General features: G+C 45.0%; 1 protein-coding gene and 1 long non-coding RNA gene across 4 annotated transcripts in view; one reads left to right on the top strand and one right to left on the bottom strand.

Moving 5' to 3' along the window:
• TIAM1 (TIAM Rac1 associated GEF 1) overlaps window positions 1-25,855 on the top strand; it is a 491,618-nt gene that overhangs the window by 415,702 nt on the left and 50,061 nt on the right. For all 3 annotated transcript variants that reach the window (XM_085623101.1, XM_085623102.1, XM_085623103.1), the window contains 7 exons: window positions 639-707; window positions 4,250-4,375; window positions 6,147-6,255; window positions 16,963-17,142; window positions 17,278-17,396; window positions 18,655-18,763; window positions 21,666-21,724. In XM_085623101.1, the coding sequence (XP_085479227.1) occupies window positions 639-707; window positions 4,250-4,375; window positions 6,147-6,255; window positions 16,963-17,142; window positions 17,278-17,396; window positions 18,655-18,763; window positions 21,666-21,724 (771 nt within the window). The remainder of the gene's footprint in view (window positions 1-638; window positions 708-4,249; window positions 4,376-6,146; window positions 6,256-16,962; window positions 17,143-17,277; window positions 17,397-18,654; window positions 18,764-21,665; window positions 21,725-25,855) is intronic.
• LOC146805801 (uncharacterized) overlaps window positions 1-25,855 on the bottom strand; it is a 117,153-nt gene that overhangs the window by 59,399 nt on the left and 31,899 nt on the right. The window lies entirely within an intron of this gene.

Raw genomic sequence — 25,855 nt, 5'->3', positions numbered from 1 at the left:
TCAAAATTATTATGAGGCCAATAGAAATATGTGATACTGTAATGCTGTGGCTCTTTGCAGACAAAAGAGATTTCTCTGCTATGTTTCAGATACTTATTATCCTCTCTGGTTGGTCCATAGGTGAGAGTTGGGAGTGCGCTATAGAGTAAGCTTACACATAGTTTAATAAATCCAGACTAACCGCTTAATCATAAGTTGTTCACTACAACAGAATTTAATTTTTCATTGACTACATTTTATTGTGATGTGTAATTTTGTATTATAAATTCTAAATCCACTCTTAGCTTACCTAACCTGTAAATCAACATCTGTGTTCAGTACAATTGAGGTAGTGTGTCCCTGGTTTCGTTCATCGGTTTTGGTACACTTGAAAGTTCGTCAGAAATTTGTATTGCATTTTCCCTGATGCTAATTGCTAAGTCTCTTGCTTGGAGTAATAGTCCATGAAGAACGAGGTGTCCTTTTGTCCTTGTGGTATGCAGCAAATCACAAAATAGAACCGAACGCTGGTCTTGAATCTGTCAGTTTCTGAAGCAGCCAATCGCCTTCATATATTTTCCAATGTAACCGTGGTACTGCTTGAGAATCCTGCCTGGAAAATAATGCAATAGTCTCAATATTTGTTTTTTCCATTCCAGGACCTGAATTGTCTCATGGAAAGATACCTTAAGCCACTTCAACAAGAAACCTTCCTTACTCAGGATGAGGTATGCTGGGTGTCTTTCTGATAAAAAATATTTGGAAAATGGACGAAGTTTGTACCACCAGTTTTTGCATCTGTGTACGTTCAGTTGTATTGAAAACTACATTCTTGCATTCAGTAATCAAATATTAAAGTTTTCATCAGATATATATATATATATATATATATATATATATATATATATATATATATATATATATATATATATATATATATATATATATATATATATATATATATATATATATATATATATAGATATATATATTGTTTTAACTTTTTACTCCTTCGCCTGGCATGGTATTCTCCACTCAGCCTCCTAATGTTATCCACTTAAGAAGCCAGTGAATGACAGATGTAATGTACTGCCCGCAGCAGTACCTATTGCGGCAAGTGTTTTAGCAACAAAAATGAACTTTTTTAGGAATCTCAAAGAATTCCAGAAGTACTGTCAGAAAGCTGTCCGAAAGCTGGGAGGAATCGAGTGTGTAGGCATTCACACGTCCTGAAATGCAACAGGTCCCCCTTTCCGGTTATCATTTGCACTTGCAAACTGTCTCCTATTTTTGTATTCTCCATATGGGAAGCATTTTCTCTTTCTCTAACACCCCACCATTTTTAAGAGGTTATCTTCCCATTTACACTTTGATAATGGGTTTACTCCTGCCCTTAAATGGAGTTGATATGCATCCATTTTCAGGATAACTACATGCTCAGGTTTTATGAATCACCACAAACGTGCATTTTTTTATGTATTTGCCAACATATGCAGGTGACCTCGCGATTGAATACACCCAAACCAGCTTTGTGGAATTTAGTTATTTGTTAAAATACATCATTTATATACAGTGTTGCATGAGTTATTCCACTTATGAGTGCACATTCACATTTGTTATGAAAATGTTGTTAATTCCAAATCATAATTGCATCTATTTATGGCCTTAGGTGCACATATATCATCATAAAGTGGAACTTAATCTTCTGTATGTGTGATGAGTTTGCGGCCATGTTTATATTGAGAGTTGTGCTGGCCCTGTAAAAACAATATATATATATGCAGATGACTTTTAAGAGTTTCAAAACGATCCTGTGTCATGACTACTTCATCCTTAGTGTTTTTGTAGGTGTGTGTAGTATGCTTTCCTTGTTACTAAGATAATAAATCCTAGTCTCTTTTGGGGCAGAATTTAAATAATCTCCATTGCACAGTGAATAATTCTGACCAAAATAGGCTGTAGTGTGAACTATGAATTCACCTTTGAGCACCAGTAGATTAAGTACTGCTGGTGGTGTGTATGTCGAGGGGGGTAGGGGGCTTAGAACACTGAAAAGCAAGAACTCTCCAAGTGAAAGAATCACTACGCTATTGATTTTTTTTATTTTTAAACAGCATTGGGAAAGCCAGTCGGTCTTAATTGTGAAACGTGTTGGCTTTACCGATGCCTGCATTTATCTCCCAGATGGCCACCAGTCTGGCATAATAATTTATTATGGGGATTTAAAGGAGGAGTAGCAGGGAGAGACACAATGAGAGAGAGAAAACAGTCCTTCATTACATCAGCGCAACGTTCTGAAGCCAGCAGTGGAAAACTACAACTCATCTAATCAAACCACAGTGAGACCGAAATGCTCCTTTGGCAGGACATTCACAAGAATAGGAAGGAAAGCCAACGTATCTGGAGCAAGGAACTGAAATAGACAAGAAAGTCATTGAATCATAAGCAAGGGATGGACACAAAGCCTACTCGAAGTCTATATTTTGTATAGTAGGTCTGTTTGCTAACAGAAAGTTGGCGAAACGTAATGAAGGCATTTGAAAGAAGACACACAGTTGTAAAAGTAATGTTATGATTGTCATAAACCGTGCCAGCTTTAGGGTGGTGTAACCGGTGCCATCGCGTCAGGCACCGAGATCTGGGTAGGGGGTACTGTATTTTATGGCATTAATAATGTGAGGATAATTCTGTTGATTCATGTCCCTGCTTGAGAGCAATCAGAGTTTTGTCTAGTCACAGTTTTGACTCCCCATAAAGTAGAAGTGAGGGGCAGTGTGCCTGCTGCAAAGCATGTGCACTTTGCACATCAGAGTTTTAGTTTATGTAGATAGATCAGTGGGTTATTGCTTTTGTCACAGAGATCCTTTTGTTTCGTCCGGTTTATAAGCTGCAATCCTGATATAGTACAGTGAGCTTTGAATTGGCATGAAAGAACTGGATGCAAACGACAAGACATAAGTAAGAACCCTATTAGTATGGATGATATGACTCCTACACCTTGTGATCCTATTGCCTCATGTAACATTTCCTATAAACTGATTTGCACATGTATGATTCATTGTCGATGTAAAGTGCTCTGACACCTTGCATTAGTATTATTAGCGCTATAAAAAAAAAAGCATTTGCAATGCAATAGGTCTCGCATTTGCGAGAATTTAATCTATTGGCATTGTAAATGACAATGCCTTTTATTTATGTTTGATAATTAACACATAAATTAAAGGCATTGTCATGTACAATACCAATAGCTCAAACTCTTATAAATGCGAGACCTAGTCAAAGAAGCGGCCGCCATTGTCCCAAGCTGCTTAGAAAGTGAAAGCGCGCATGACTCAATGAATGTTGCAGGAAAGCATGTCGTGCCTACAGTAGGAGAAACTATTTAAAGAAAATAGTGCTTACAGACTAAAAGAGACTCACAGTGTAACAGCTGATGTAAAAGGGACAATCCTCATGGGAGGTTATGAATGAAGGCAAGGCTGGACTAAGGAGGGACTTACAAGCCTATTCACGAAACAGGAGCCAGCATTTAAGAAGGACAATGGCACAAGCCAATGAGAAATATGGGCGGAGAGTGAGCGGGGCTTCTATTCCATACTCCAATACAGCATGGTTCGCAGAGCAGCGCATGCACTGCCCAGGCTCCAACTAAAAATGAAATACATGTGCGAGAAGTGCTATGGAGAGATGAGGGGCACTGTTGGAGGATGGTAGCGAGGGAATCCGTGGAGCAGAAGGTCACACTGTATGAGGGGCAATGAAGATTGTCGCACCAGGCTCCGTCAGTGCTAAAGTCGGCCCTGGTCATAGATGAAGTTCAGAATGGGTTAAGGCAGTTTCGGAACTAAAGATGAACACTAATTACGTATCTCAAAATATTTTGGCAGCTGTTTGCACTAGTGTATCATTTAAATAGCTTGTCAACTTTAAATTTAGCCTGCGAACTGCCAAATGATGTGTCCTCACAAGCAGCACTTTGCCATTACCCAATTTGAAGTTGGTATATGATGTTCCAAACACCTACGCTTCTTCATGAGATTGACTATCCTTGCCTCTCTGGATCTTTTTAACTATTTACAGAAGGAAAAGGTATTTCTGACAAGTTTGTCTACTTCTCATGCTTTGGGCATTTTTGTACTCAAATTGGAATAATGCAATTATGCTTTTGTGAATGTCATTTACTGATTTTATATTATTTTGCAACAAAATATAATTTTGCATTGATATATAATTTGTTCTATTGGTTTCTGAAGTAATCACTTTCTTTCAGCTTGACGTCCTTTTTGGGAATCTTATTGAAATGGTAGAGTTCCAGGTTGAATTCCTGAAAACACTGGAGGATGGAGTGAGGCTGGTGCCAGATCTGGAGAAGCTTGAACAGGTTGACCAATTTAAGGTAAAGTAAAACAACAAATCTCAAGCTTACAGTTTGTGTGTCTTTCTAAAATGTACCTCGTTACCAAATAGCCTCACACCGGGTAAAATTATGTTAAGGACGGGATATTTGCCACCTTACAGCAGCCACCATTCTTGCTGTGTTAAAAAAAAGCAAAAAAAATACAAATGATGGATGGAATGCTGAACAATGCAAACATTAACCCCCAGTCACAAAGATCTGGGTTTAATCCATTGTTCATTTGCTCACCACGCCACCCCAGTTTGGGCCCAGCCATATGCAAATCAGTCTTGACCCTGCTACTTGTGTGAACAGTCTAGCCCGAACTGCCTAGCTAGGTCCTCCCTGGACCAGAAACAAGCACCCGGGGACCGGTTTCAGGACATCACACCTCTTCAGCCAGGCTAGCTTAAATCCCGTGGCGCAATGAGCACGGGGCCCATGTCTGGGCATACCCTTCTCACTTAAGGCGACAAAAGCAAAAAATGAACAAATGATGGACTGAATGCTGAACAATGCAAACATTCACCCTCTGTCACAAAGATCTGGATTTAATCCATTGTTCTTTTGCTCACCACAACACTCCAGTTTGGCTCCAGCCATCTGCAAATCAGTTTTGACCCTGCACCTCTTGGGAACAGTCCAGCCCAAACTGCCAAGCCAGGTCCTTCCTGGACCAGAAACAAGCATCCTGGGACCAGTTTTGGGGCATCACCCCTCAACAGCCAGGCCAGCTTGAATCCAGTGGCACAGTAATCATGGGACCCACTTTAGAAAAAGCCAGCCAAAATTAATAGGCAGCTTTAGTCACCATCAAGCTGGGAGTTCACCAAAATAAGAAGAATTATTATTCATTTAAAAAGTATCTTATTGATGCATCACCATATAACATAAACTGTTTAAGCTAGGTCACTGCACTCCTTTTCAGAGGAAGAGCATTCTGCTATACTGTTTTCATGTCATTATTCTAGGTTTCAATCCTGTAACTTGGATTGAAAGGAGAAGCAAAATTAATCTGAAATAGATAGGGCACCATTTGAGTTCACTTGTTTTGCAGCATAACCATTGAGTGTCAAGAGCTAGCACTTTTCTCTTTGACGTTTATCTGTGCAGTTGATTTATGCCACAGAGGCCCATTAGTGAACACCATAGAGCTAGGACTACCTGTTGTTACTGCAAAACAGTTTTACTTTCCCTAAACTTCCTACGTATTCATTTATTTGCATAATGCAATGATCACATAAATGTTAGTTCTAAGTCACAACTGCCCATCGTAAATGCTCCCATTGCTCACATCTTTTTGTATTCATTATGTAATCAAAGTTAGATAGAGCCCCTCCTTACACCCTCCCTAGTTTGTCACAAGTAAGAAAATGATGTGAAAATGGGAGCTGCAGGCTATTTAGCAGAATTGGAGCCTTTGAATAGCCACAGGCATGTTGGCTTCAGATTTCGTCCTTCTATACATTCATTCGATCACCCATCGCGGTTTTATCTGGGCTAAAAATATCAATGCACTATTCCTATATTAATGTGAGTAGGAGAGCTATACTGAAGCCAATTAGACACATAATGTGGAAATATTAAAAATACATACTCCCTACATTTAAAACCATTATCAATAAAAGTTTGAATATAGTTTGTGTTTTACTGCTTTGTTATATTTTAACGACTCCTAATATTGTAGAGACTGACAGTAGTACTTTGTATGTGCAGGAGGAGTACTGTTTTTATGAAAACATGTTTTATGTACTTTTCTTTATTTTCTTAGAAAGTCTTGTTTTCTCTGGGAGGATCCTTTCTTTATTATGCGGACCGCTTCAAATTGTACAGTGCCTTCTGTGCCAGCCACACAAAAGTTCCAAAGGTTTTAGTAAAAGGTGAGAACAGTCAAAGGTATTTCACATTTCTGCTAGCATGTATGCTGCCTTTTCTCTTAGTTTTTCTTTGGTTGCAGTACACATTTTTTTTTTTTTTTTTTGTTTTTTTTTGGAAACCGTTTATTGCAATCTCAAATATATACAGGTATGGGCCTACAACCTTCCGGCCGGCCGCTAAAGTGACGATAGCAAATGACATACATACAATGAGGCACTTGGCTTTGCATAGACACTAAGGCAGGAGGTATCAACAACGCGGGCCATATGGCTCTGAGCCCACAATACGGTTTCATTCTATACAACACAACAACATAAAAAACACACACCCGCAAGGCAACCCACGATCGAAAGTGGCAGCACGTGCTCCTCAAATGGGGGACCCCAAACCATCCACAAAAAACCCCTGAGAGGGGAAGGGAAACAGGTCCGGGACTGGGAGAACACTGTGCTCGGGACTGAGGGAGGGAGTAAACTAGGGGGATGGAGCTGGTGAAGCGGGAGGCAACAACGGCGGCTCGCAGATACCCCCGCGGTAGGCGTTCCAGGGGCCCCATATCTTCACCCATGCCCCAGGCTTCCCCCGCGCCACATACACCACCTTTTCTCGGAACATGCACCAATCCATGTGTTCTTTCCAGGCCGACACCGCCGGGGGTCTCTGGGATCCCCACAGCTGTGCAACGTCACGTTTAGCCACCATATAGCCCAGAGTCACCCATCGCGTCTGCGGAACCGAGTAATCGGTCGGTTCCCACACATTCAGCTAACATCTCCTCGCTTCAGGCAACAGCGCGACATGCGTAACCGCTCGCAGGACCTCATGCACACCACGCCAGAATCGCTCCACCCTCGGACATTCCCACAGAATGTGCAAAAAAGTCGCTGAAGCACCACACCCACGCTTACACAATCCGTCCTCGGCATAGCCCATACGCAGAAGCCTTGGCCCCGTCATGTACACCCGGTGGAGTATCTTAAGTTGGACGAAGCGAAGGCGAGCCGGGATGGCCACCTCCTTCGGAGAGGCCACCGCGGAAATCCAGTCCTCGTCGTCCAACTCCAGCCCATCGGCAACCCAGGCCTCGCGGAGGCCAGTCAGTAAGCCCGAGCGATCATTTATCAATTTCTTGTAAATGAGGGAGATCGTGCTGTCCGGAACATGGCCATCTAGCACTCGATCCTCCAGGGGGGAGGACTCCGGGATGGAGGCCGCGTCTGGGAAGACGGAGCCCAGTGCGTGACGGACCTGCAGGTACCGAAAGTATTCACTGCCCCGCAGCTGAAACTCCGCCTGCAGCGTCTCGAATGTTTTGAATCCTCCCCTCGTCCAGAGATCCCCCACTGTACTGATGCCTATCGTGTCCCACTGCTCAAAGCCCTTCGAGGTCCACAGAGAGCCCAACCTCTCAGACGCATACAGCGGTGACGCCCGGGTCAAACGGTCCTTCCAGCCCATAGCTGCATTAGCCGCGTGCCATACTCGCACCATGACACGCGTGGGTCCCGTCAAGCGGGAATCGGGCACGCTAGCGTAGAGCGCTCGATTGTAGTCGCCACCGGGCAGGAGCATCTTGTCCATTTCAAATGCCGGGTTTAGGGCGGGCCCATAGAGGCCATGATTAATTGCAGCTAACTGGGAGGCCCAGTAATACCGTTTAATATCCGGGAGGGCAATCCCTCCGTCGTACCACGGGAGCGTCAACTTTGCCAAGGCTATACGCGGCCTCCCGTCCCAGAACAGGCGGCGCTGTAAACCTTCCACTTCACGGAAGTAGCGCGCTGGGACCAAGTCCATAGTGTTCTGGAGGGCGTACAGGAAGCGCGGCAGTGACATCATCTTGAACAACGCCGCCCGGCCGAGCGGCGAAAGCGGCAAGCGCCGCCAGCGCGCGACATCCTCCTTCAAGCGCTGGAGGGGGGGAAGCAAATTTCGCTCGTAGCGGGCCACCGGGTCCAGCGTAATGTAGACACCCAAGTATCGAAATCCCTGCGAGGCAATCTGGATCGGACAGCCCCGCGGGAGGACAGGAGCCTCCCCGGAAAGCACATAGACACAGGATTTGGCCCAGTTGATGACAAGGCCTGAATTGCGGCCAAAAGAGCGCAGAACATCGACCAGGACAATCAGTGATTTGCGCGGGGAGGCTAAGTACAAAAGGATGTCGTCTGCATAGAGGGACACGCGGTCCTCATACTCGGGGGTCCAACGGAGACCTCGGATAGAAGGGTGCCACCGCAGCCACTCTGCCAGGGGTTCCAAGGCCAGTGCGAACAGGAGCGGCGACAGGGGGCAACCCTGTCGCGTGCCCCGTCCCAGCACGAATGGGGCCGAGACTCGACCATTCACCACCACCTGCGCAAGTGGGTCCGAGTACAACAGTTTGACCCAGCTGATGAATCCCGGCCCAAAGCCAAATTTCGCCAGCATCGCCCAGATGTACGGCCACTCGAGTGTGTCGAACGCCATAGTGGCGTCCAACAACGCCAAGATGGCCGGCTCCCGCACGAACGGAACACGCGCTAGCACGCCGTGCAGGCGTCGCAGATTAAGAGCCGTATTGCGATGGGGAATAAAGCCGGACTGGTCTTGGTGGACCAGGTCGCCCACCACGCCGACCAGCCGGTTGGCGAGCACCTTGGCGAGGATTTTAGGCTCCGCATTCAAGAGCGAGATAGGCCGATAGGATGTGACCCGGTCTCGTGGTCTCCCCTCCTTGTGGATGACCACGATGGTAGCCAGACGCTGGTCCGGCGGGAGGGAGCCCCGCGAGTGGGCCGCAAGGAACATTGCGCGGAGGTGGGGTGCCAGTACATCCGGTCGCAGCTTGTATAACTCGATAGGAATGCCGTTCGGGCCCATGGCCTTGCCAGAAGCGACCGAGCGGATGGCGAGGGCGATTTCGTCCGAGGTGGGGGCGGCATCCAGCAACTCCCTGTCCTCCACAGAAAGGGAGGGGAGCGCGATGTCACGCAGCAGGGCATGGGAATCCTCCTCCAAGCAGGGAGAAACCGGGGAATATACCTTGCGGAAATAATCCGCGAAGCAAGAAACAATGCCTTCCGGCTCAGTAACACGCACGCCATCCGTCCTCTCAATCAACGGGACCACACGACTAGCTCTCTCCTTCTTATCCAACCACGCAATCAACTTGCCCGCCTTATCACCCACATCATACAATCGCCCCTGTTGCTCTCTGCTGAGGCCCCTGGCCGCCTCCGTGACGAGGGCCCTATAGGCCGCCTGCTTAAGGTGCAGAACGTGAAGCGCAGCGTCAGTCACCTCACTCCCCAAATCACCCTCCAATTCAGTAATTTTGGCCTCCACCCGGGTCACCTCCTCCTGTGCGCGCCTCCGGGCATGGGAAATAAAGGAGAGGGCCTCCCCTCTAAGCACTGTCTTGAAAGCCTCCCACAGGGAGATAGCCGACAGGACTGACCCCACATTCTCCTCAAAATACCGTTGCAAGGATTTAATCAAGTCAGCGCGAATAGTGGGGTCACGCAGGTACCAAGCATTGATTGGAGCTACCCTGCCCTCCCCCCTCGGGAAGACATCAAAGTGCAACAGGAGTGGGGAGTGATCTGAAATGCCCCTCGCCAGATGGCGCACCTCCCCCACTCTCCCGGCATAGGCCGCAGGGACAAGGATATGGTCAAGCCGCGAAAGGCTACCATGGGCACCCGAATGGAAGGTGTACTGCAGCTGAGTGGGATGCTTTAAACGCCAGCAGTCCACCAATCCCAGTGTGTCCAAAAGGCCCGACAGCCACGCCTGTGCCCGGGGGAGGTCCCTAGGGGGATAACGATCCATAGTCCCAGAAACCACCGCGTTGAAGTCCCCCCCAACCACCAGAAGCCCCCCCGGAAGGTCAAGAAGGAGGCGTCCCAGGTCCGCAAAGGTGGTGGACTGTAACCCCGGTGGGACGTACACTGAGACAAAGACGACTACTTTGCCCTCCATTCTCCCCACCAAAACAGTGTAGCGTCCCCTCTTATCATGGCGCACCTCGTCTATTTCTAGCGGGAGCGAGGTCTTGACCATAATGCCCACCCCTCGTGAGCCTGATGTAAAGCCCGAATGGGCCACCAAACGATAACCACGTCGATTCATGGCACAAAAGGAGTTACCAATAAGGTGTGTCTCCTGCAGAAAGACCACATCAGGCGAAATCCGTTTCAGATACTGCAGGACCACACCCCGCTTAATCCTATCCCCCAGTCCGTTAACGTTCCAGGACAACAAAGTCAGGTCCCTACCCCCCATCACATACAGAAGCCATCATTTGTCCCCCCGAGAGCATCTCAAAAACACCAATACAATAAAGGGTTTGCCTTGCGGTAGAAACGAACCACACCCCACCCCAACCCACCCATCCCAACAGAACTCCCCCCACCCTGCACCCCTGCATGAGCCCGAACAGCCCCCCCAAAGTGCAGTGTGCCTGTCGCCCCATAGAAGAAAACTAACTAGTCCCCCAGAGGAGGAGGGAGATCCCCCAAGAGACCCCACACGACCTCCACAGGAGGGGAACTTACCCTAACAATCAATGGTGACAATAACACAGGCCGGAGCAAGGCCTACCATTAGTCCCTTAGTCCTGATCCGGCGGGCCCTCCCCACCAACCGCTCCCCCCCCGCCCCCCCGGCCCCGATCTCCGGGCAAAGTGTCCAGCCAGTCCCCGGCCGCCTCGGGACGATCAAAAAAGTGCGTGCGGCCATCTACCTCCACCCTCAGCTTAGCTGGAAAAAGCATCGAATATTTGAGATTCAGGTCCCGTAGGCGACGTTTGACACCCAGAAAGCTCAGTCTCTGCTTTTGGACCGCCAGAGTAAAGTCAGGATAGAAATTAATATCCATGTTGTCAAGTCTGACTGGCCCTTGGAGCCTAGAAGTCTGCAGGATAGCGTCTCTGTCCCTAAAATTGAAGATCCGGGCGATGAGAGGCCTCGGAGGGGCGCCGATCTTAGGCCTACCCCCGGGGACCCTATGGGCCCGTTCCACTGCAAAGAATTTGCTCAGCCCCCGAGGCTGTAGATGGGTGAGGACCAGGTCCTCCACAAACAGATCCGCTGCCTCTGCCTCTCGTCCCTCCGGCACCCCGATGATGCGGACGTTGTTTCTCCGGGCCCGACCCTCGGAATCCTCCAGTCGACGATTCATCAGGGCGCTCGCCTGGCCAAGCCTGCGCACCTCCTGTTGGAGGGCCGCCACGTCAGTTGTGAGGCCCGAGGTAGAGTGGGCCAAAGAATCGACCCGGTCATTTGTTTTAGACAGATCGGCTCTCACGAGGCCCACGTCCACGAGGACCGAGTCGATCTTCTGCGCCAGAGTGTCAAAGCGCTGGTCCACCGAGGCCTTCATCTCGGCGATGGCGCCCATGACGTCCCGGAGGGTCAGGTCCGTGGGCAGAGCAGGAGCATCGGTCGGGCCCGTGGGGGACCTACGCAGCGCCTCTGGAGATCCCTTCTGGAGGGTGTAGCGGTCCATGTTATTGGATTGATGGGCCGTGCCACGACGGGTCGACTTCACCTTGGCCCGGTCGCCATCTTGTTTTGTGGCCATGGTCGCAATCCCCAAATCGAGCCAATCTCCTCAGAAAGGGGGTAGACAATCCCGTTCAAGGGCTCCGGGGGGGGGCGACCACCGCTCCTCAGGACGGATCGCGGCCGGCGGGCCGGCAGGGCACCTCAACGAGGCCACAGCACCGCGCACCGCTCCGCAACCCTACCTCGCCTGGCAGCAAGGAGGGCTCAAAAGCGAAAGCGAAAGCGAAAGTGCGGGGCACGCGAGTCGCCCAGCCTTGCCCGCCGCTGTTGTTCGCTTTGTCGCCGGATCGCCCCACTACTCCAGTACGGGGGGCCGGTGTGGAGAAGGCCGCAAACCTCAATCGGTGCTCCCGCCGGTGTCCGAAGTCCGATTGAAAAACGGAAAACGGGCGTCACCTCAGCTCGGGTTCACAAACTCAGTCCCCTCATTGAGGACAGGATTCGGTCAGGATTTATGCAGGAGGTCGCGGAGGTCCTCGGGAGCCTCGCACCTACGCGGCCATCTTGGTTGCGCGCTAGGCTCCTCCTGGTGGTTGCAGTACACTTGATTAGTATTTGTTCTTAATCAGCAGCCTACAAAAGATCAGCATTTCTGTTCCAACGGGAAGTCATTTGAGTCACTGCCTCCGCGACCTTTTCTTTTTCAATGGAAGGCAAGGCAGATTATATCAAGTAAGATAGGACCTTGAAATTTGGTCTTGGCATTGGTTCAGTGCTGCTAAAAACCCAGAGCACTTCCAAACATTTTAAACAAGAAATCCATAAAGAACATTTCTATGAAACAATGAAAAAGCTACAAACTGTGTTTGTATGAATATTTAAATTTTGACTCCTACTTTTAGTTGAAGGTCTCTTTGTAGATCCATGGGAAGGGTGCATGAGTCTGGTTAATATTAACCCGTTTAGTCTAGCCATTTCCCTCTTATAGCAATTTAATATGGTCTTAGCTCAGCTGTTGCCTCTATACTGTGATTACTCCCTTGTGTCTGATGTGAGACCCATCTAAATTATTTTACATATGTTGTACCAACCTCTCTTGCTGGAAGAACATTCTATGTGTAAAATAACTTTTCATAAAGTTTAAATGTGCTATGTTACTTCTGAACCCCTATTTTCTCCTAGAACTCTTATCTAATGACCCATTTGTCTAGAATTGTGCTCCTCTGAATTATTTTAATACACCATTTTCTATTGTGTTATATTCCTAGGTCACGTCTTGCCTGTTTTACCACTGACTTCTTTCACTAAAAGCAGAGTGGTTATATAAGAGAGATCACTTGCGTTTTGACACGTAATGACAGCAGAGCAAGTGACGTGTCATACCTTTTGGTACATAATGATATCACATGATGTAAAATCTCACAGCCTTTAAATGATTAAATCACAGGTAAAAGTATAAAAACATACAATACTGTTATATTGATACAATATATCAGATTTTTACTCCGCAAATCAAAGGCAGTTAATTGTTACTCAAAATTAACTATATTTGTGATTGTGACCCCTAAATTATTTTCCTGCCATCAGCTACACTTTCACACTTCCTCGCTGGTGGAGAGACAGATGCTCCGGTTTCCTCTTGTCTGTGTGTAGAAATTAGCTTTTACCCCTTATGGAAGTAGTTTCAACCTTGAGGTATCCAGCACAGGGGTAATTGTTGTTTGGGAGGTGAAAGCAGCTGATGTGTGACCCCTGGAAACTCCCATCTAACCCCACTGTGCTCTGCACTGTGAAGATCGTATTTACCTCTATCCTTGTGACGTTTTTGTCGGGATTTGGATACTGTACCGAAGATAGGAATCACTGAAGATTAAGATCAAGTGAACATAACTGGCACATTCTGTTGCTGATAGGTTCCTTGTATTCTAACATTCCTATGACACCACAATCTCTTGGCGCACTTTGAAGTCAAAGGTTATTTGACAAATTTCAAAATGTTCACACCAGGTGTTTTTTATACATAATCTTTTATGGACTCTTGTAAAAGTAACATACCCCAAGAAATGGAACATAATTGTGAGGTGGACTCCAGTTCGGCAGTGCTTAAACTTTGCAGATCCTGCAGAAATGCACCTGGGATTGAAACTGGAGATCAAAAGCATTTTTAGAGCCGGGTTCCTTTCTTATGGAATAGAAGACTCATTTCCTAGAGACTGGTTTAAAAGTTTGACCTGCGGAAAATGGATCAGTAGGTCCCATATCAATATAAACATTGCTGGTCTTGATGCTTCAAGCAAAGTTGATTTCACATGTATGAATGAAATTCAGTTCCCCAGCTTCCTTTCTTTTGATAGTGGGCAAGGCCATCAATGTTACACTTTTATGTCTAATTAATATGGTTGAGTGCAAAATTCCAGTAAGCCAACATATCCCAGCTCCTTTCTAAATATTGACTTTGCTACCAGAGGAGAAATGAGTGCAGACATGACTGAGGTAGCTTCTAGGTTACATATTTCAGATCTTATAAAGCTGTACTCTGAAATTTGCTCCTGAAAATTCTAAGATTCACTATGGTAAAACTCTGTCTTAATCAGAACTCTGCTTCTAATCACAGACTCACTCACAGATATAACCCCAAAACCCACTCTGTTCTCTCACTTCCCTCGGTTTTTTTCTCGGTTTTCATTAATGCTCTAGAATTGCAGATAGTTCACTGGTATAGATTTGGGGGAAGGCGTAAGACACTGCATTATTAGAGTGGGGATGTTTGGCTATGCAAACCTATTTTTTTAAAAACATTTTTCAAATCTTTTTTTATCCATTAAACAAACATAGCACTTGTTTGAAAGTTAATAGTAAACACATTTCCTTTGTGGGCAAGGTAAACAATCATCCTATTTTCCTCAATGTGGAGAAAAAAGTTACATTTCAAAAAGTACACTTCTATGCTGCCCTTTACCTTTTGTCTGACCTGATTTGAAAGGGTGGTCATGTGGGAGTTTTAGCAGTTAGGAGTCTGTCCATGCCATTAAAAATAAATATCTTTAATTAGTAACAGTATCATAAAGTCTATTGTGTCTCTTAAAAAACTAAAAGTGCTAGTGCGTCCTTGCACAGTCCTTTGCACAAGATTGAAAGTGCCTTTACAAGATACGTGTAGGTCCAGCATTCTTTATTTAAGTCCCACAGCTTTGTTTGAGTATCAGTATCACACATCGTCTCTAACATTTCCCTCCATAGTTATTGAATGGACTGTCATGCCCTGTCCACCCCCTTTGATTGTGATGCAATCAGTGACAAGGGCCTCTCGGTGTATTGAAAAAGCAGTTTTCTCTGCTATATTTCTAACAATCATCAGTGATAGGCATTCTAGAATGTATGTTTGTAGACTGGGGGCTTGGGCTCTATTGACATATCATCCACTGGATACCTCATTTAAGGCTGAAGAATCTTGTCTATCTTCAGACTATAATGTGTTGTCCGGAGCAGATCCAATGCATAGCAGGTATCTGCTATGCATTGGATTTGCGCAGAGTAAGATGTTGGCATTTGAAAATTGCCTTAGATTGTCAAAGAAAATCAATGCATAGCAGGTAGCTGCTATGCATTGGATTTGCGCAGAGTAAGATGTTGGCATTGGAAAATTGCCTTAGATTGTCAAAGAAAATCAATGGATAGCAGGTAGCTGCTATGCATTGGATTTGCGCAGAGTAAGACGTTGGCATTGGAAAACTGCCTTAGATTGTCAAAGAAAATCCCAGGAGACTTTCATAGGGCTCAAATATGATGTTACAGAAAAGGGTAAACCCAATATATGTCGCTGGGACCTGGGTATATATCAGTACAAAAGGGAAGGGGTCCCAGTACAATGTTAATCACAATGGTAATGTTGTCGACGTTTCGACCCCACAAAACGATAGGGAATTTCGAATCACACGGCTGCCCGGGAGGATAGATTTATTCCAGTCCTCAGCAATCAGGCTAGGTGACCGTTCTTTGGCGGCTTTACGATTATGCAACTACGAGGTCGGTGACTTTTCAGCCCTTCTCTCATGTATTCACTGATGTTATTCGTATCGGTATGGATTCTTCCTGGCCCATGACCCGTGTGTGAAACAACTCACGGTGATCTGCCCCCACTATTCCCCTGTCCTGAGGAAGACCCTCCCATAAGGTCCAACTATTCCCTATCGTTTTGTGGGGTCGAAACGTCGACAACCGGTCCATCTGCCAGCTTCTACCCCGAGTGGATTGATTTATACAGGAAATTTAGAAGCATGGCACGGCTTAATTTATTAACATTTATTGTACATTACTCTGGCTCTGTGCTGAAGCCAAGATTGAGAATTGTTTCGATTAAGGTCCTATGACCTTCACTCTATCACTCACCTAACCCTGCACCACTTTTCTCTCTTGACACTCTCCTTCCCTCACCCTGTGGGGCACTATTGTTTTTGATGATGGCGTTTTGCATTTTTGTAATATATTGTTATACGGCGCATTGTGATTAAATAACAGTGTTCCTTATAGTTTCTTTAGATTTATTTTATTAGTCATTTATAATCTTTTGTGATTAACATTGTACTGGGACCCCTTCCCTTTTGTACTATCTCCAATATGAGGCTGCTTACAAAAGAGTCTTAGTAATATTGTGGCATCAAGATATTACTATATACCTTTCTACTGCTAGTCTACCTTTTATGAATGCGTTTTGCGATCCACCTAATGATGATTTCCTGCTAAAGCATTGGTCATTTCAACATAACATAATAGCGTATAAATTTTACTTTTACTGTAAGGTACATAAAAGCAAGTATACATAGGAAACGTTTATTGTGTTTATTTATTTATTATTTCATTGCTAAAGTGTTAACATGCTTACAAAATTCTCCTCTGTGGATCAAAGCTTAAAAAAAACCACCCAGAAATAGTTTCCAGTTGCACCAAGCCTGTTTTTTTAAAGTAGGGTCTGTTGTCCCATCCAGAAGTTGCAGAAATGCCTCACTGTGTAGGTTAATATGAAGATGTTTCACAAACCTGCTGTATGTACTAGAAGATTTTACAAGAATATTTGTATTTAGCGGAAGAAAGGGCTAACCAATTCTAAATCAGTCTGAGATGTCCAGTTCATCTATGAGCTTACATGGATGTATTTTCATGAAACATATCATGCCTTATGAGATTAGTTTTACAGGCAACCTTTGTTTTCTGTTTAACAGCCAGGACAGATTCTGCTTTTAAGGCTTTCTTGGATGCACAGAATCCCAAACAGCAGCACTCTTCAACGCTCGAGTCTTACCTCATTAAGCCCATCCAACGCATTCTGAAGTACCCTCTGCTGTTGAAGGAACTATTTGCGCTGACTGATGTGGAGAGTGAAGAACATAATCACCTTGACTGTAAGAAAAGATTTTCCTGTCCATTTTATAACTTCACAGCTGGGGAAGTAGCATGGACTTTGAAGTCATGTTGCTTGGTTTGCTAAATATCTCTTAGTTAACAATACCATTGAAAAGCTCTTCTTTTTCACCCAGGGGCAGTAAAAACCATGAACAAGGTGGCCAGCCATATAAATGAGATGCAGAAGATTCATGAGGAGTACGGTGCTGTCTTTGACCAACTTATCGCGGAGCAGACAGGAGAGATCAAGGAGGTGCAGAATATTCATATTCTAAAGCCGAACCACATGCATCAGTATTGAGGCTGTGGCGTTAAGTAATAAGCACCATTGTAATCATCTTGGTTAGCCAAAGGACTGTCTGTCATGTGGTGCAGAGCCAGCATTTTAGTTTTTTTTTTTTCATTAATCAATTGGTTGAGTAATTAGTTTTGTTATTATATGTATATTAGTAATATTTATAAAGCACTGAGCCACAGTGTGAAATGCCAATAATATTTTTTATTTGTATATTGCTGATTAAAGCTGTACTGCAATTAGATAGCAAACAATATGAATTTATCTACATAGAGCTAGTACATCTTACAAAGGGCCTAATGTTCTAAATAATGTAGCAGGCACCGATTGATTGTCCTTTAATGAGCTGCGCACAATGTCTGTAACCTGAAGCACTCGGGTTCATTGCAGCCATGGTGTGCACAACTTGCTCTGTTTCCCATCTAGTTAACACAAGGGCCATTGTGATGTGAACATAATACTCTGTGGTTATATTCCAGTGGCTTGACTTGAACTCTACATTTTCCTGAGGGTGACAAACGGATATTTAAATTCAAAAGGGAGCAATAGCTGGTCCATAGTACTTGAAATTTACACTGGTGCAGAACGCACAACTTTCTTCCATTTTTCTGGAATACTGAGTGGTGGCACAAACAGGTTAATCTTCAGTCTTTATTTAAAATAATGTAAAACCGTTATAAAAAATAGGTTGCAATACATGCAGTAAACAAACAAATTGTGCAGTCTTTTCACTGAAGAAGTTGAATTTATCAAATTTGGACCGATTTGCTACTATGCAAGCATAGTAAACATATGCAATCAGCTTGTTCCATTTTTGCCTGGTGTGGAATTTTCACTGTGATCAAATGTTTCAATGCCTATTACACAATCAGCAAAAATAGTACAAAATGTATGTGCTTGATTTTCTTTTTTTGTTAATGCAAAGTTTTATCTAACATTGGTCTAGTGCTGATATGTCAAAGCTTGAATAAATAGAAAACACAAATTCTGGAGATTTTTTACAAAACTGTGTAAGCATGAAAGCTCCCAAACAAAGCATTATGTACTATTTTGAAAAACAATCTGTATTTTGCCAGTTTAATGAAGATATTTTGACAATAAATGTGTGTGTATGGATGGGCAATCTTGTGTTTGTTAGTACATTTAAAATGTTCAAAGCTTTTGTGTTTCCAGTGAAGCAAGTAGTAAAACATGTATAAATGTGATTGCTTTTTAGGTGGCAGACCTTTCTATGGGAGACCTACTTTTACACACTACTGTAGTCTGGCTAAACCCTCCTGCGTCCTTGGGGAAGTGGAAAAAAGGCCCAGAATTAGCAACATTCGGTATGGAAAAGCTGATTTCATTAACAGTATGCTACCGCCTGTTCACCTCAGAATCAATGCAGAGAGCCAGGCGTCTTGATCTTACACATTCCTTCTTTCTTATTCCACTATTTCTAAAAATGAATTATGCATGGTAAGAAGGAATTTCATGCTCTATTTACTACTGACACGCTGAATCACATCCTAAATTGAAATACTCAATCCCCATGCAGATCCTCTCAACCGTTCCATCTCCTAGGACTGTTATATTTATTCCAGTTTCTAATGATTTTCATTCATAACAAATGATGTCTTTGAAAAAAGCACATGCTGAGTACAGAGGTACACCAACACGCAGAGGACAAATCTAGGCCTGCATGAAGAGTTCTAGATTCTCATGGACAATACAGGTGTATACCAACATACAGAACACAGATGTAAAGCCATGGTTATACAGCAGGACGCCACCAATAGGCCCATTTGATCTGACCATTTACAAACCTGTTATAGCACCAAAAAGTCCTCTTGCTAACTCGTGTTCTCAAATGTGGGAAGGTGGTCAGCTGTAGCCCTTGCAGGAAAGAGCGGTGGGGCAGTGGGGCCAAGTTGGGGGATCTCAACAGACAACGAGGGCAAATACATTCTGTGTTTTATTTTTCCCCCTTGCCGTCTGTCAAAATCCCCCTCACCCGGCCCCACTGCCCCCACCGCTCTTACCTGCACGGGCCGCGGCTGCAGGTTGTCAGTCGTAAATGTGAGCAGTGTAATGGTAAAGATGGGTGTCATTCCCCCTGTTCCAGAACCCACAAAGTCACCCCAGAAGAGCAAATTTGTTCTACCCTTAAAAGCTTTCCAAACTCTGAGACCAGAGCTGGCAACAGCAGGGATCTCACCTCTCCTCTTCCTCCTCAGTTTTACCTCAGTTTTATGTCTTGATGTACCATCCTGTGTTAGGAAAGTAGGACATGAATTCTTACACTACAGGCAGTGGTTAGGTTGAACCATGCAGCCACTGCATAACATTAAAGTGACAACCTTTGACTTCTAGAAGACCATTTGTCTGTGCATAGATTGTTCCTAGAAGAACTCATTTTTGTGCAGAGCAAGAGTTTCTTCCATTTGCTCTCCCATGTTGTTTTCACTCCCTACATGAGTATGTTTTGCAGCTGACTGCAAAGTGATTTAGCACTACTTCTAAATAAATCAAATACTGACCATCAGCACTAGAGACCTGGGGTCTAATCCCAGTTTTGACTCTTAATCCAAAATTGAAGAGATTTTTCACAAATATGTTTGCCCCCTAATGCCTTGGATTGATAAAATGTAATGAAAATGCGTCCAGTGCGCTATTTAGTAGTGTCAGTTCCAAGTTTAGCATATCATGCCCTAGGTTCTGTAACCCAGTCTCAACTTAATATCCAAAACCATAAAATTCAAGGTAAAGCACTTCTGTCAGATAAATTTGCTATACAAACAAGTCTCTGTAAAGCTTTACACTGCTTCTTGGTGCTAGTTCCACACTTAGCACCAAAGATTGCTCACTGGAGTAGCCTTGAAGACCACCTTGGAATTAGATGAAGGCTTGAAGGTACAGGGTGTACACATGACCAAAGCAGACTCATTGCATTTTGGTAACATGTGCATGGTAAATGTTCAAGTTTCTCATTTAAAGTTAGTGTGAATGTGTATTAAGAAACCGCTAAATAATAAAACATAAAGAGGAGGTAGGGAGCAATTGGATTCTTCTGGCCATGTCTAATAGTTGTGAAAATAGGTGGTTTAATTTTCATCTTTTGATCGGTAGACTTTTCAGAACTCCTGAAACATTAATTAGGTAAAACAGGAAGACAACAATGGCCTTGTGAACAGGCTTACTTAGATGAACTCCAGTGGCAGTTGCGCGACCTACACCACGGGTCTTCAAACTGGGGGACGGGCACCCCTGGGGGGGGCTTTAAGTGATCCCAAGGGGGCTCCAGGCTCTAGCCAAAAAAAGCATTTTGCTGATGAAAGAGCTTTGTTTTCAGTGTCAAAAGATGAGCAGCAGTAAGCCGCTCTGTAACAGGCCATTACTAACATCTTTTGTCATTTATATCCGGGCTGGTAGAAGGTGTCAAAAGGGAAGGGACTCCAAATAGCCTTCAAAACCACTACTTCTATTTCTAATAATCACACTGTGAATACTTTTACACATTAAGGCCTGCCTGACCATTAAAGTATGTTTGGCAATCATGCATTTGATTGCATTTTTAAAATGGTAACAGAACTGAACTGCAATGGTTAAATGAATCTATACATTGCCAGTTTGATACAATAATTGTGAAAAAGTTTGAGGGGAGCCAGATTTATTTTTAGTGGGGGGGGGGGGGGGTTAGGCATTAAAAAGGTTTGAAGACCACTGACCTAGAGGAACAGTGAACAACTTGGAGAATGATCTTGGAACCCCACATTTTTACAGCAATAACTGACATCTCTGTTTATTTCACTGTTGCCGCTACAACTCTGATGCTCATGGCAAACTAGGCCTTTGAGAGACCGCAGACTTTTCAGTTGGTTATAAACCCAGAGTAGCTGTGAAGTTCTAATAATTGCTTAATTAAGTGATTGTAATTGTCATGTTATGTTGATACATGTTCTATTTTAAGAATAGAAGTAATGGAGAAGCTTGCATTTTTCTCTTTTCAACAAAACTTGGAGAACTATTAAAAAATCTTAACCTCTCACTTAAACATTGTGCCCAATATCGTTTTTTTTCTGGCTTCTCATTTGAAGTGTATAAACACATGCAACAGCTTTTAAAGGTGGATATTAGCTGGTATTCTGTATGCATTTAAAAAGTTGGAATGGCATTATATTAATGTTTTCCACTTCTTTGTTAGTATTTTATTAACATGCATGCCTTTTCTATCTTTCTGTTATCCAGTGTTTAAAACGGCTGTAGTCCTTGTCTATAAAGATGGTTCAAAACAGAAGAAAAAGCTTGTAAGTTATTTTTTCAATTTTTCAGCGGAGGGTTAGGGTCAGTGAAGTGCCACTGCAAATGATAGCCATGTATTTTTAGGTCTGGTTTAAGAGTATAGCTGTCTGTATGCCTATTGTTATATAGAGTGGGCTTTGGCTCCACCCATAGTAGTATAACTCTCTCACCTAATGTTATTGCTTCATGTTGTATTATTTCACATTATATAGCGTGCTTGCTTTGGAAAGTATGAGGTATTATTTCACGTTTTATTTTTTTGTTTTTCAACACACCAGGCTTTTTAAATGCCTAATTCCTTTGAAGTCAGTCTCATTCATTATATTCTTCAGAAGAAGCAAGTGCAAAATAAAACTACTTTGGAATTTGTGTGTGTACATACACTTGCCTGTATTTACAACCAAATGGTTCTTTTGTGTCTTTCCCCATGTATTTTATTTCATAACACCATCCTTGATGAGTCTTTGGTAGACTCCTTATTGAATATTGTTTGACCTGGCATTCTTGGCGTTTTTGCTGGCTTTAGGTTTTTGCGCACTTTTACCACTGCTAACCATTGCTAAAGTGGTTTTGCGCTCTCCTTAAAACATGATAGAATTGACTTATACCTAACTGGCATATTTAATGTACCCGGTAGTCTCTATTAAAGTGGCACTACCTGTGCTCAGGGCCTGTAAATTAAATACTACTAGTACTACCTACTTGCAACACTGATTTTGCTGCCCAATTAAGTAGCCCTTTCAAACATGTCTCAGAACTGCCAGTGCAGCCTGTGTGTGAAGTTTTAAACTGCCAATTCGACCTGACAAAAGAATCCTTTTCCCATGCCCAAACCTTCTTTTTTCATACATATAAGTCGCCCCTAGGTTAGACCCTGAAAAGCCTAGAGGGCAGGATGCATAGTATTTAAAAAGTTAGAATTGTACTTTTAGCTTGTACGTATCCAGGTAGTGAAAGACTATTAAATTCGTTTTTCACTACTGCAAGACCTCCCTCTCCTAAATGATAACATTGGATTTTTGCAGTATGAATCTTTTCTGGATTCACATGCTACGCATTATTTCACCTTCTAGTATTTGGGTGTAGGAAAGTGCCCCTTTTTGTCTTGGTCACCCCTACTTTTTGCCACTGGTAGTGATGTTTTTTGACTGATTTGCACTGGGTTCCTGCTAACCAGGCCCCAGTGCCTTTTCCCTAAAACCAAGGTGAAATGGTCTAATTGTAACACAACTGGCACGCACTTTAGCACTCCTGTAAGTTCCTAGTAAGTGGTACCCCCGGTACCTAGGGCATGTGTACTAAAGAAGGTCCCTAAGCGTTGCAAAACGTATTATGCCACCCTAAGAGACCCCCGTGCTAATTGCATGCAGCCTGCCATTGCAGACTGCGTGTCATGATGCAAACCATATATGAAAACACAACATGGCATACTCACTGTGAGACGAGCCAAAGTCACTGCAATTAATATATGTAAATCACCCCTACAGCAGGCCATATAGCCCTAAGGCAGGTGCATTATATAACGTGTGGACATATCTGTATGAATAGTTTTGCAGCATGAATCTTTCTGGATTCACTATGCTGTGCATTATTCCGCGATCTGGTGGTTGGGTCCGGATTCGAAGTCGTCCTTTTTTTTTTTTTTTTTTTTTTTTGTAGCCTAGGTTGGCGTCGACGTCCCACCATTTGGTGTACCTCTCGTGACGTCGGCGTGCAAGTCCCACCTTTGGGGCGCCATCTTCAGATTCTTTTTCCCGCCGTTGGGTCTGGATCGTCATCGAGAAGCTCCAGAGTTTTTAACGAAGGAAGAAGAAAAATACACGAGTTTCATCGAAGGAGAATTTATAGAAGACTACAGAGAGGAAGAGCATACAGCCGGGACGACTAAGAAGGAGGAGATCCTCAATCTTTGACGCCCATCGGAAAATGCGCACTCAGACTCTGAGCGCAATGGACAAGACACCCTTTAAATTCTGCCGTAACTGCCACAACAAATACGCGCAGAAGGACCAACATCCGGTCTGCAACCTTTGCCTGCCGATCGACCACGAGAGCAAGGACTGCAAAGCCTGTTCCGTCTTCACGCCGAAGACACTCCGGGTGAGAGAAAGGCAGAGGAGAGCCAACTTCAACATGGAAGGCAAGGGTAAGGCCCCGTCGCTTTGCGAACTGGGCCTCTCCACCGACGATGAAGACAACATCGCCGAGGGACCTGATGTCTTCACGGTCGCAGAGACCGATAAGAAAACGCCTGACAAGGTAGGAGACACGTAGAGTACGAAACCCCCGAAAGGGCCCCGAAAATCTGAGAGTGACTCTCGAAAAACAGAGTCAAAGTCCTCGAAAGGAACACCGGCGCCGAAAATGTCGACGACCGCGAGTGGATCCAAGGACGAAAGGCCCAGCGGATCCTTCGAGAAGGACTCCCAGGTGCCGAAGGCCGCCGAGAAACAGAGTTCGTCTAAGCAGGCCCACGAGGTGGGGCGTTCGGCAACAAAGGACAAGGCCGCGTTAACGCAAGCTCCGTCGAAAAGACCAGCGCTCGACCCCGAACATGCCTCCGAAATGGAGAAGCAAAAGAGAAGGCTCGAGGCGGAGATGGAGAGCATTCTTCAGAGGAAGAAGGAGTTTGATGAAAAAATTCAAAATCCCAACGAAACCGTCGACGGATGTCGTCGAGATCGAGGAACAGGAAGAGTTCAACGCCGAAGAGCAGTCGAGAGATCCTGAAGAAGAGGAAGAAGACCCCTACTATGAGGGAGAAGATGAGGAAGAGGAGCAGCAGTCGATCTACGGCTCCACGCCGTCGATGACACATGAGCTGGAATGGCAGGACATCGACGCCGAAAATCCCGAAGAGCCCGTGGAGACCTATCCTTCGAGGCCTTCGCCGCCAGACGACATTGGGACATACAACATGGACGTCAAGAGCGCTGCAGCAGCTTTTTGCGTGAAATTGGACGAGGAGAAGCCGAAAGCAGATTTTCAACTCGAAACACTGCTCCCCATCCAGACTAGGAGCCAGTTCCTCCCCATGCTCCAAAGCATAATGAACCAAGGGAAGGAGGCGTTCAAGGACCCAGGAACTTGCAGATCCATCACTCCCAGAACAGAGAAGAAATACAAGCACTTCTCACAGGACCCGCCTTATATCAAAGGATCAGTCACAGCTGACTCCATCATTGCGTCCACGGCCAGGAAAAGGGCCAATGTACCGGCAACCTCAGGGCCGCCTCCCGACAAGGAGAGCAGAAGGATGGACCTCACCTGGAGAAAGGTTGAGAGAAATGCGGCAATGCACTGGCGCATGGCGAACTCCAATGCCCTATTGGACAGGCACCAGTACCAGCACTGGGACGAGATGGGAGAACTAATCAAACATCTCCCTGAGCAATACCAGCAGAGAGCTTCCCATCTGGTGGAGGAAGGGAAGAATATTGCAAACTCAAGCATTAAGACAGCATTGGACGGGGCAGAGACATTGAGCAGACTGATGGCTATAGGAATCCCTGAAAGGAGGCAGGCCAGGCTCAGAATTTCAGGATTCAAGCAAGAGGTCCAGAACAACATACTGAACACCCCTTTTAACGGTGAGACGCTGTTCGGTGCTCCGGTGGACGAAAAACTCACCCAACTGAAGAAAGAAAATGAGACGGCAAGGTCCATGGGGGCCCTGCAGTTCAGAGGGATGAGAAGAGGCACCCCAGCTCGGAGACCCTACGGAAGGGGAGGAAACCAGCCGGGAACGTCACACCAGACATTCCAGCAAGGACAGCAGGGTGAAAGTCACGGCCAGCAGGGACAGCAGAAACAAAACTGGCAGTACCAGCCTCGAGGCCAGTCCTTTCGCGGTAGGGGAAACGGATGTGGCCAGAGAAGAAGAGGGGGAGACCAACCCTCATCAAAGTGACTTCGCACGGAACAAAATGCTCACCCCCAGTATACCCCGGGGGGTGAAGCACAAAGTAAGCACAGTAAGGGGGGTACACAAACCAAACGCCTACGAGCATGCAACACCAGTAGGAGGAAGACTGGGACTTTACCTTCAACAATGGCAAAAAATAACCTCAGACAAATGGATACTCAACGTCATACAGTACGGATACTGCATAGAGTTGGAGAAAAGACCTCCAAAC

This window comes from Triturus cristatus, chromosome 8 (assembly GCF_964204655.1).
Source record: "Triturus cristatus chromosome 8, aTriCri1.1, whole genome shotgun sequence".
Classification (NCBI taxonomy): domain Eukaryota; kingdom Metazoa; phylum Chordata; class Amphibia; order Caudata; family Salamandridae; genus Triturus; species Triturus cristatus.
Note: the sequence above shows the minus strand (reverse complement) of the source record. Positions and strands in the feature narration are given on the sequence as shown.